We start from the raw sequence: 12,694 nt of genomic DNA, 5'->3' as shown, positions 1-12,694 counted from the left end.
ACAAATTAACATGGTTACAGTCTGGTAGGAAACCTTTTTTTGTTCTCTAAAGGCTCATTTCTTCCTTCCTAGTAACAGCTGATAACTGGTAGATTTTTTTTCTTTTTATGATATTAACCAATCAGCCACTTCAGTTGTTTTAAGACATGAAACATTAACTCTTTTTACCATCAGCCTGACAGTGGGCCAATTTTACGGGCACTCTTTAACGACCGTAACTCTGTTACCGTTTGTGCTACAGAGAAACTCAAATGGTTTCAGAAAGAAGAGAAGAAAAGAGACGTGCTTTATAAAGATAGTTGTTGTATCACAATAGCACAAACCATTCAAAAGGTACTGCTCACTTAACACACAGACAGAGGAATCAGCTGGGCATAGATGTTACCATGTGTGCTTATATTTCCATAACTCCTCAACCGTTTTGGGCTAGAGAGAAAACTGAAATGGTTCAGAAAAGATGAGAATTATCTTGAAATTTTACAGCCAAAATTACAACATAGGTCCAGGCAGTCTGTCTGATACTTGGGTGAAAAAGAGTTAATAAGGATAAGGCTGCTTTTGAATGGTAGACAGTTCCTGTCATGAGTAGCTTTAGCCAAGCCCACGAAATAATAGTTCATTGTTCGCCAAACTACCCTGAAAGAAGCCCTTCTTTTAAAAAAGAAAAAAAAAGAAATCACTTTAATCTGCCAGGCATCACCTCAGCTAATTTTATAAACTGGAACTCTCAACCACATTTGTGGTTTTACAGCAATGACTTTTCTGCACTCAGCTGTACTGACAGACCAAGAAGGAGTCAGTACTCGAGCTACGTCATCAGTCCATGGATACACCTTGCTAGCCAAGCTAGCATTAGCTAATAACTCAAGATGATTGCTCTGATACCAATTACTACTACTACTACCACTACTACTAATAATAATAATAAAAATAACAATAATGTTCATAATTTTAAAATCACAAAATAATAAGTCACATGATAGTGGCTACATTTATCTCATTTTTTTTTATCTCCCAATATAAGTAAATAGTAAATGGACTAGGTCTTATATAGCACTTTTCTACTCTGAGCACTCAAAGCTCTTTATGCAACTAATTCATTCACTCAATCACTTTTTCTAATCTGTTCTGTCTATCTAACAGTCACACCTTTACACTCCGATGGATGCATCGGAGAGCAACAAGGGGTTAGTATATTGCCCTAGGATATTTGGCACGCAGACTAGGGGGAAGCCAGGAATCGAACCACCAACCTTCCAATCAGTGGAAGACCTGCTCTACCGCCTGAGCTACAACCACCCCATGAGTCTAACACCATAAGTTAGAAACACAAAAAGCTCCTTAATAACACATTTCTACATATGGTATGTAGAATCCCTTAATTTTTCAGCTTTTCTACTGTGGTGGAGATTTATTTTCAAAGTTAGTATAGGTCAATGTTTGCTGATTAATTCATATTAAATAAAAGACTGTTTTTTGCTAAGGTACATATTTTACTTTTGCAATGGGTGTGTCCTGAATCCAATTTACTCTATACAGAAGAATGAGTCATCAACTTATTAGAAGGTAAAGTATCTTCAAATAGTTAACAGTTATTTTTGGCAACAGATCCTACGTTGTTCCGACTTGGCAACAAGATTTCATGTCATGTTCAGACTGAACAAATTCCCATGATCATGATTTAAATTCTCATTTATCACTTCTATGGATTTAACTCTGTTAGGCCAAACTTCTAAACCAACAAGGGAAATGATATTCATGATATTCATACTGCTGCACACAGATGTGCAGCAGTATGCAGCAGCTGAACGGGGACCATAATGGACTCCAGCATCACGTAATAGGATTTTGGTGCCACTATAATATCAAAACTGCGCTCACAGTATTAGTTGACAGATTAAATCAGACATGAAGTGGAGGGTTTTAATCTAAAGCTATAATCATTTTTATAGAAATAAAAATAGCATTTTCTGCATGTATATTTTCACTAAATATAACTGCAATATTGTATTGTCATCTGATCGGCTGCTGTCTAAATTTGGAGCGAAGCATGCTGTACTTATCACACCAAGCCTGATAAACTGACTGAGTTCGCTCCATCTGGCTCAACAGCAGCAGCATTATGTTTTTTTCCCCTCCTCTCTATCAATTAGTACCATCAGCATCTCCTTTCAGACTCCCTGTTACATCTCTGTTGGGAGATAATGGCTTGAAAATGTTTGATCAGTGTGAATTCATTTTTCACTTAACTTTCAAGAGACAAAGCAAGATTAATGCAGCAGTTTATTCTAGCAAAACCTTGGGCAAGAAGATTTACTTTGATGTGCTGCATCAGACAGTTTGCTGGTGAAACTGCCAGATGCCACTGTTACGCAGGTCTACAAGTGTTTCACCGCCTCTTCCTTCTAACCATGAGGTTAATTGAGGACAAACAGGTAACATATTTAGTTTGAAGAAATCCTTCTATTTAGAGTACTCTTTCATTGCTGCATAGTTCTCCTTTGTGATTTATGATTTACTCATACTGATTGTGCACTTGACTTAAGGAGACTCTTCAATTTTCCATTTGAACAGTGCTGAAAACATTACAAAAATAAGCATGGGTTGTTTTTCAAATGTTTCCAATAGAAAGGTTGCTGACAGGAGCTATGAAAGATGAATACACAAGCAAAGCGCTTGATTTGGACATCGTACACTCGGCTTTCATCACCGAAATTTAAGTTGTTTTCAAAACTATGGTATTATCGAATACAATGTGGTTGTTTGTTTGTAGGGCTACTTTTCTGAACTGTGTTAACGTAAGCAAGAGTTTCCTGGTGTGGATGGATGGGTCTGCTAACCTTTATTCTTATACTTTATTTGAAGTTATGGAGATATTGAGGTTTGGTGCTAAACTACAGGAAGTGCTTCCAAAGTTAACATAAGGAGGATGACGACCTCTGCATTTACTAGAAGAGACTATTTTGTAGTTCTTTAGCGATTTCTATAATGTTTCTGGGCACAGTTGTCCCCCAAAGATCAGTTTGTTCAACTAGTGTGATAACTGCACAGTTAAGCAAATCATGCACCGTAGGAGTCTGTCTGTAGTGTGATCATTACCAGTGTCTGACCAGGGATCTGCTACCTCTGTAAAAAATAATTTTGTTAATTAATTACCAAATATGTTAGAGGACAGTGTGTCAACGCTTCCCCAGCTGAGCTTCAAGAGTGCATAAAAGAGAAAGTGAGCAAGTGCAAGAGAGCAGCTAACATAAACTGATATGCAAGGCGAGGTGTACACAGTCCAGCAGGAGAGTGGGGAGGAGGGATAGTACAAGGCAAGCATGCAGTCCTGCAGCTGATGTCAACCAAGTAAATACATAAATAGCAATACCCACACCGAACAGTAGAACAGTAGATACAGGCCAACACAGAAATAAAAACAAAGAGTATGTTTCAGTTTAACAGAAGGACACAAGGACAACTTGTGAAAGATAAGTACTTTCAGCTGTGGCTTTATTTCCCAATGGGGACTGTAACCATTTATGCCAAATGCCCTGCTTGCCCCAACCCTCCAGTTTACCCAGGCTTGGGAGAGACACTGGGAGTGCACTAGCTTGTGACCCTCAGAGGCTGGTTTGGGTCTCAAACCAGGAATCTTTTTTTAATGTAAGGCAAACATTTCTAAACCACTACACCTTAGATCCAGCACTTGTGAAAATGGATGTTAAACATAGTTTCTTTTACCTTGGAGAGCAGCTGAGCAGTATTTCCCCATTCTGCTTGGGTGCCTCTTTGAACTCAGTGTAGTAGCACCAGCTCTCCAACTATTGTGGGTTCTGTTTTGAGTCACCCTCCAGTTTACAGCCGATCTCCAGAGCAGAACAAGAATGAGTACGACATGAAGATCACAGATTCAAGACAGCAGAATGTTACTGAGAACCACAAGAAGAGCAATCTGATCAAGCTGTAGGAAATTACTAGAGGGTGGCGACTGGACCTATTAGGTTGTTAGTGAACTTTGAACTGAACTTTCAAAATAAGAGCTTAAGGATTGGCCAACAATTTTACCATGTTGACTTGGATAGATCTTTGATGAGTTCTTTCACTGTGATAGAAAGCTCCGACAGAAATAGATTACTGCAAACCAACACAAAAGAAAACACAATGTGTTTAAAGATGTTATAAAGCTTCACAAACTTAAAATATACTGGAAACTGTAGTGCTGTGAAATGTTATAAAAACCATTTCATCAAAGAAAATTGGATTTTAAAGTTAAGCGTTTTGATGGCTGATGACTTCTTTAAGAATGCTTTTGTGTGCTGTAGGTGGGGGAAAAGATGCTATCTAGTTTGTATCAAAAGAAAAACAACAGGAGAGCAGAAAAAAATAAAGAGAGAAAATACCTTTTAAAAACAAAGAGTGATACTGTGAACCAATAAGACCAAACAGAACACATATGCCTTAAATCAATAGACAAGCAGAGCTGTCTCCCTATTTCTCCTTTATTGGATCTATCTATGTGGCACAGTACAGTGTGTGTGTGTGTGTGTGTGTGTGTGTGTGTGTGTGATCCAACTGCAATCCAATGGCCAGTAAAGCTTTAGCTTTATAGAGCATTTTCAGAGCAAACCAGCACAGATCCCTTCAGTCTGTCCTCACTATTAGATGCAGCTGATGAAACAGTGAATTTTATTAGATAATACAGCTGTTTGGAGAGAGCATTCCTGTAGTACAGGTAGTTTACAAGGAAACTTATCAACAGCTTGTTCATAATACCAGGAAGCAACCTCCAGTGTCTTTCTGCTCCATTATTAGATGATTTAGAAATGCAAACTTTAACATAAAGACACATTTTCACTTTACAAATTAAAATTAGAAGTATTTTTTTAAGATATCTTTTTATATTTCCATGCAAAACCTCCAAGGCTGGAAAATGAAGATAATGTCGAAATACTGAAAACTGCAGTTCCTCAAATAGCCACTTTAAATTTCCATAGATTCCCACGTTAAAATGTTTCAATAGTTATTTTTCCATGTTAAAATAACTGTTGAAATAAACATTTTTACACCCTGATACATTTTTCCCTATTCATAAGAACTAAACTCTTTCATTTGGATACTGGTGAGGTTTAAAGTTAGAGTCCTGGCAAGTATGTAGCTGTCTGCTAGACTTCATCTCCATAACTAAACTGGATCCCTTGGAAGTATGTGACAATATGACGTCTGTGCTCCAGTCTCAGAGTGAAACTCTGGGATACTAATTATCTGTTATTTCCCACTAATTGGCAGGTGTACCCATATGCACCCATATGCTTTACAGATGCAGCATTTGCTGCACTCCACTCCAATTAGCACTCCATCCTTTAAATACTTCTGACTCCAAAAAACACATAGAACAAAATAGCTACAGTCTAAACAGTAGGTGCCATTGTGCTGGATCGGTCCATTTTTAAGGTACAATGTGTAGAATATATACACAGGGCTAATTACAGTGCATGACAATGAGGCTTGCTTCTAGTGGTCAAAGGAAGGTTTTGAAATCCATCCATCCACTTTTATTTTAGACATTAATACGAGTAGGATGGGAAGATTATTATGTTTAGAAACTTCTTGTCAAAGGTCACTCAACAGTCACATCTTGAGCAGCCTGAGTCAGTGTCGCCCAGGCATAGGCCTGTAAATGTACCCCACTCCCCCACCGCTCCAGTAACATCAAGACTTCATGGTCATTTTAATCCTTTTCTGACATCAGATGTGTATCATGAAAGGATCTTATTTTGTTCTCTCCTGTTTTCTGTCATGCATAACCTGCTACACTGGTGGATGCTTCTATCAAACATGGCTGAAGTTTCATATAATTATTTTAGGATATGTGCAAGTTGATGCCAAATGTCTGAGCTCAGTGTTCAGACCATTTTTATTCCACTCTAGCCTCTGTATAAGATCAGTGAGAGAGGATATCCCTAATGTGGTTATATCACTGACTGTAAGCTATTCACCTGCCATTTAAACTTTGTTTGCAAGGGGCAGCCAAAGTTGACTAAAAGAGAGTGCGAAAGGAGCAAAGAACAGCTTGTTTCATACAGTGGATGAACTTAGGGTCAAACATAGATAAGGATTATTTTTGAACTGTCAGTCATGCAAAGCAACTCTAATTAAGCCCATACCTGCAACAGGATAAAGAGAGCCACAGTAGGCACTTTTTAATCGCCACTTGGCAGTAGAATAAATGCCATATAAAGCCCGAGATGCAGGCAATTTTTCCCCGCATGTCACTTCCCACATAGTTGTGTCCCCATTATATGTAACGACCTCCTATGCCATTAAATCACCATCTTCAGTGTGTTTATCAGTTAATGCCACCACCTTCATTTAAGACGTGCCGTGTTTAAAAGTCTCGCTTCACGGCTTCTTCCTAATGAAAAAAAACATCCATCATTTTCATTTCTTTGCATTTCTTTCATATTTTTCATGAGTTAGGATCTCCGTGCGATAAATCTGTCTTTCCTTGTGGTTATTTAGGTCTCCCTGTGGTCTACGGTCATTTAGGATATAGCGGGTGGGCCATTTTCATCTGTGTCTTTATTGCCTGCAAATCCCAATTTATGCTATTTGTGTTTGCTCTTTTTTTGTAAACTGTTCTCTTTGTTGGTGGTCACTTTAGCTGTCTTTTCTTTGTATCGTTTTTACTATCTCTTTGTGGTCATTTATTATTTTCATCTATTTGCTTTTTTGCACCCTTTTGTAGTGAGCTCGTGTCTCTCTACAATCATTATTTCTTTCTTTATGGTCATGTCAGTCTCTCTGTACTCATTTGAGTCCCTTTCTTGTCTTTTAGTGACCTTTGTAGCAAGCTGATAAACATTCAAAGAAATGTAAACAGTCCAAACAGATGCAATCTGCTGCAGGGACCTCCTGACACCGTAAGCCTCTGCTTAGCAAGCCCTTATTAGCTGTATACTTGTAAAGTGGTCATGTAAGTCTACATGCTGTAGACTGATAGCTCAGAACTATCATCAATGATACGCTTTCACTTCATTGGGCAATTTGATGGCACAGCTGTTCTACCTTTTTAATCGAGCACTCCCATCATTTCCCATTGCTTGTATATAAGAAGCACTCTGCATTAGTGAATGATATCAAGCGGATGCTAAGAAGAAAAGCTCATCCCTGCAGTTTTGTCTTGCCCAGTGCTCTTGCAACATTCGTATTGATTGAGGAATCGATACTGTCCTCTAGAGAGAAAATACCAGACTGATATCCTGCCATTTCTTCATCCATACTCAACAGAGCAGGCTGCAGGTGACCGTGACAAGGTATGCTTGTTCCTTCAGGACGATATGAGGGGTGAATATTGCCACAGAGCAAGGAGGGAGAGGGGATCTGACCATTTAAGCTGCTCTCCAGGCAGAGAGAGGGGGATATCTGTTCCAAGTTTGTTTGTTTTTTTATGATACCTAAAGCAGTTTTTCTAAGTCAAGCATGAAACACCTCCTTTATAGAAGACTTTTAATCTAACATTTGATTAAGTTGCCTCTTTGTCACGTACACAAACTCCCCAGGAAGGCTTATCAGAATAATGTTTTGTAGCTGGAAGCATTTTGCAGAGCAATTCCAGCCTAACCTGACCTAGACATCAGTGACTATACTAGTGTGCTTTTATGAACAGCAAACACATTGTTTTCATATAAAATGTTTCACTTTTATCATCATGCATATGTGATGTGGGGCTTCCATATTGCTATAAAAGTCAAGAGGGAATAAACCAGTTGAACAGGCAGTGGGTGGACTGACTTTTCCCCCCAGTATCTGCTCTTTGCTGTGTAATTTCCCTTCCAAGTGTCATTCTTCACTTGGCTCCACTTATTAGACGTGTCATTACGTGCAATACTAAAAGGGATTTTAATGACAAAATATGCATGTGCCATTGCCTGTACCTTTAAAAACTTTTTGCTGAACATAGATGCAGCATAAGATCAAAAGATTAAAATAAAAAAAAATCAGTTGTAGTCTACTACTACATCGTTAATGCATTAAAAGATAATGTGCTATGAAATACAGTGGTACAGATTATGTTTCTACGCCTAAACTTCTCAGAAGGGATGTTTTCATATCTATATATAATACTGAATGAGTTGTGGGGCTGGAATTTCTTTACCCTCTCTGAATCTCCACCTTTTCTCCTGTAACGGTTTCCCAATGAAACCAGACTAAGAACAATTCAGAACATGTATGAAGATGAAGAGATCAAATGATCAAGTCAGCCCGCTGAGACAGGTGTACCAGGGACCTACTCTGGTGCCAGTTCTGGGCAAGTGACACAAAAAAAAAAAACCATGTGGTCCGTATGAACCATATTTGAAATTATTGCATACTGTCTTTTTGCACGCATGCACGCAGACACGTATGTCCCCACTCGGATGTATTATTAAACTTAACTGTTGCTGCAATCCTTTCTAGAGTACACACTAGCACTGTATTCTGTGGTTGTACCATCTTCTCCTGCCTGTGGCTGAGCAGGTGACAGTGGTTTGTACTAATTAGTGCTTCTACAAAACAATGCCTATTCTTTTCTTCTCTTCCTTTGTTTTTCGGGTCAGGCTTGTGTCTTTATAAATATTTTAGCAGAACCCGTTCAGACTCTCTGGAGACGTTAATCAGAACTTAACGTCTTAAGTCAGCTTTAAGTTTTCTCAAGAAGTATGGTCGCTTCTTACTTTTTCACTTACTACTCAAACTCACTCAAAATTCAGCTTTGCAACCAAATCAAATTTGTCTCAGAAAACATCACAGGCAAGGCATCACTGAATCACTTGGTTGATGCCAGCTGTATGAGACTCGTGCCAGCAGCTCTAAAGCAGTGACCAGTCTGATTTCTGGGCTTTAAAACTTAATGTCCTCCTTTTAGAAATATGTTTACACTCATGTAGCCAACCAAACCAAACAAAGCTGTGCAGTACATTACACTCATGCATAACCATGACTTACTATTGTAGATTACATTTAATATTCCTGTCTACCAACTTCTACCAATTTTTTACATAAAATATGAATGCATAATATCAGGGTGCTCAGTCTTTGTTTTGCTGTGGCATTAATTTACCCTCATACACTCTGACAATAGAGCCAAGTATCATCCACAGTGCTTGGGTTTAAACGCAGGTGAACATTTTACACTTAATCCCCGAAGAGTGAGATTAGTTAACTAATATTACAAAGAAAAGAAGATGTAGTAACCATTAGCAGAGTTTAGACCCTGCATGTTTTGGCCTTTGATCACCACAACAGTGATATGAGAAACAGTACAACAGGTACGATTTGAACTGTAAATTCACGCAAGCTGTCGACCAACTTACTTGAATCTTCCCTGACAGTGCTGGCACTGATCCCCGACCCAGCCGTGGTCACACACGCAGGTCCCGTTAATACACTTCCCTGAAAAACAGCTTTTGTCACAAGACTTGGACACCGAGGAGGCTTCCGCGTGGACCACGAGATGAAGCATCATCAGTATTCCCAGGTATATTTTCAACACTTCCCGGGACCTGCTCTGTGAAGACCTGGTCCAGGTGAGCAGACGTGTCCCGCTAACAAGGACCATGATGGACGCGGGTAGACTTGTTTTTTCGGAGGCTGCAAGCTGAGAGAAAGCGAGCCGTCACGTTAGGCTGTGAGGTGATGTGTTGTCGTGAGCTGAGGTGTCACTTGGCTCAAGCAGCTTACCTGTGACGCCTGTGGGAAAGGCGCAGGAAAACAGCAGTTACGCTGTCAGAACATGCCGAGCTGCAGGAGAGAAGCTGCGGGACGGGACAAAGAGGTGAAACTTTGATGGAAACTGCTCCGACGTTAAAAAGCCCGTGAACGCATTTCCTCTCGTATTCATCCACTTTCACATCGAAAGCCCCCTTACGCGCGTCCAAGCAACTCTTCCAGATAACTTCCAGTGTGCAGTTTCCAATGAATACAAGCGATCGTGACCGGATGATGCTCTCTCAGCGGGGAAAAGCTGTAATCCAGGAGATAAAATCAAACCACGGAGCTCAGACGACCGTGCGCTTCTCTCCTGCTGGATGTGTTCCCAGACAAAGACGCGCCCTCCCCTCTGCCCGGGTTTGTTCTCCTCCGAGGATGCGACAGCCGCAGCTCCCCCCGGATCGTCGCTTCTTCTGCTTCTTTCTCCTGCCTGCTGCTCTCGCTCTTCAGTCCACACAGCTGGTTTCTGACAGGGGGAAACTCCAGCACAAAGCCCCGAGCATGAGCAGTACGGCCACGCGGTTAAAGGGGCAGTTCCCTTTAAACGGCATGCAGCAGAGACAAAGCCGGTGACATTCGTCTGCAACACCGACTATCTCAGCGCGTTTCTACACCTGAAGCGCATGTTCGAGACGAACAATGAAAGAAGGAAGAATGAAGAAAGACATTTTGCGCACAGTAGAAATATTTTCCTTTTACAATAATTATCCCGATGGCATGCATACCTACACTACTTTCCTTACCTAAATCTATACAGAGATAGCGAGAGAGAGGGTGAGAGAGAGAGTTATTGTATTTCCAAGTCAAAAATAATGCACCATGTGCTGTACTGTAAGTAATCGGGTATAGGGGTTCCTTTACATTTATTTTAATTATTTTTCTTTCTTCCATTTAGAAACTTAATTCTTGTAGCTTTTTTTCAGTGTCACTGATCACTGAAATCTTTGGCTATCTGCAACTACAGCAAACTTCGCCAGTAAAACAAAAACTGCACATGTTTTGGAGGAAAACAGGGAAAACCCACCATCTTTCTGCATTTTCCTGACCGCCAGCTGTCTCCTGATATTCCCCCAGCAAATCTAGAAGAAGTGTTGTGAATGTGGACCTTTTTGGCCCTGGACATCATGCAGAATGACCTTGATATCCAGTAATTAGGCCACCAAGGATATTCATGCACACTGTATATGTGTGCTGTTTATGTCAAAACAAAATGCATGCCTTGTAAAGGACACGTTATTACCCACAGCATTACCCAGTGAGGCTGAAAGTCTGTTATCCATATGATTGTCTTTCTATTATTTCTTGTGTCTTTGATGAAAAAAATAGCTAATTTTCTGGTTACTCAAAGAAGCTCTTAATTCTTTTCAGCAAAATCCAACACTGGCTGTTTAGTTTTTCAAGGCTGAGTAAATTCAACCATAATGTCAAAATCCAATTTTGTTACTCATTTTCGACAGAAGTTTTTCACGCACGCACACACTCGCGCCTTCACAGAAACTTATCATGAGAAAGGGTAACCGCGGGGAATGATCGCTAATAAAACTGCAGCAAAATGGTAATTTTTTCTAGAACAATTGCCCCGAGACAAATTGGAGACAGCATAACAACCCCCACCGAATTCATTCTAGCAATCACTGGTACACTTTATTACTCAAATAGTTATTATCTATGTATCGTACATTTCAAAACCAGCTGGAAACAGTAAAAGATGTGTAATCCTACAGTCTGTCCTTTTATTTCAGAGATCAATCAGTGTTGATTTAAAGTGCAAAATATCTACAGCTGAGAAAAGATGCTTTCAAATACGAAACTAACCTCTTTCTTTCCACCTAAGCTCTCGGTGCATTGGTTGGACACATTTGGATGCATCTGAGTCGATTCAAAGACAGATATGACAGCAACATTAAAATCGGACTGACACAAAGGAGGCCTAATTCCCCAAACTGTCTGCCTGATTTATAACTCCATCTCACTCTGAAGGCTTTAAAGACACAAAGATGTTCTTTAGAGCCAAGCGGTGCTTTTGAAAAACAAAGCCAAGATTTGCATCTGCGTTCCCCGAGGGCTCGCAAAAACCATGCAGCAAGCCAAAAGACGATAATCCTCAAACCGAAACATCTAAAGCAAGATATTACTCTGCCACAGTGTGATGAAGAGAATAACACTGTTTCAACTTGAGATATTGGTTACAGCAGTTACATTTGTGTAGACACCTGGTGTTTAACAAGGTGAGTCTCAACACTGCAGTGAGTTATTTGTATCCAAATGTCTTCCAAGCTACAAAAAGGCACGGACAAAATTTGCCAAAAATGCATTTATTGGCTAAATTATACTAATACATAAAAGCTAAGGGTATTCTGTGTTCAGGTGTGTAATACAAAAAAGGCCTACAAATTATTACTAACTGTGCAGCTTTGTGAGTATCTTTGATCTTGCAGTTTTGGGGTTTACAGCTTATTTGCTGCAAGGTTCGATCTCATTGCCCTCACCAAAAAGCTGTTTTCAGCAGGAATATGTAACTATTTAATACAAGCTCTGATAAATCCACTGCACACTGTCCTTCCTGCAAAACAAACAGTCAGGCAAAGTTAGCAGTCACCAGATGATGGAACAGGAACATCTACAGAGCTCGTAAACGGTCATAAATGACTCTTAATAATTAGTGGAGAATATAGATTTTACCAGCAGGTTAATAAACGTCAAAAACCCTGCCTGATTAAAATTTGGCTGTAATTCAGTTCAAAGTCTGTTCAGGCATGTACAGACAGCTTCTCTCAGCTGTTTTTAGCAGAGAAGTCCCTTTGTGACCACTTATACTGTGTGCTCAGCGATTTCACCATAAACTTCTAACTTGTGCAGAGAGCAAGTGTATCAAACTGACCTGAATTTCATGTGAAAGGATCACGGCTGGTGATGAGATTCAGGTCATGCTGCAACAGCTGAGGAGTGGGTCACACCA

The 12,694-nt window shown here is 39.9% G+C and overlaps 1 protein-coding gene across 1 annotated transcript in view; it reads right to left on the bottom strand.

Moving 5' to 3' along the window:
* LOC102206599 (attractin-like protein 1) overlaps positions 1-10,376 on the bottom strand; it is a 316,533-nt gene extending 306,157 nt beyond the window's left edge. The window contains exon 1 of the mRNA XM_013912991.1: positions 9,339-10,376. Coding sequence (XP_013768445.1) covers positions 9,339-9,583 — 245 coding nt within the window. The 5' untranslated portion in view covers positions 9,584-10,376. The remainder of the gene's footprint in view (positions 1-9,338) is intronic.
* Between the last annotated feature and the right edge of the window lie 2,318 nt (positions 10,377-12,694).

Source organism: Pundamilia nyererei, unplaced genomic scaffold (genome assembly GCF_000239375.1).
Source record: "Pundamilia nyererei isolate P.nyererei 1_Seehausen unplaced genomic scaffold, PunNye1.0 scaffold00111, whole genome shotgun sequence".
Classification (NCBI taxonomy): domain Eukaryota; kingdom Metazoa; phylum Chordata; class Actinopteri; order Cichliformes; family Cichlidae; genus Pundamilia; species Pundamilia nyererei.
This window is presented reverse-complemented; position numbering and strand designations above follow the sequence as displayed.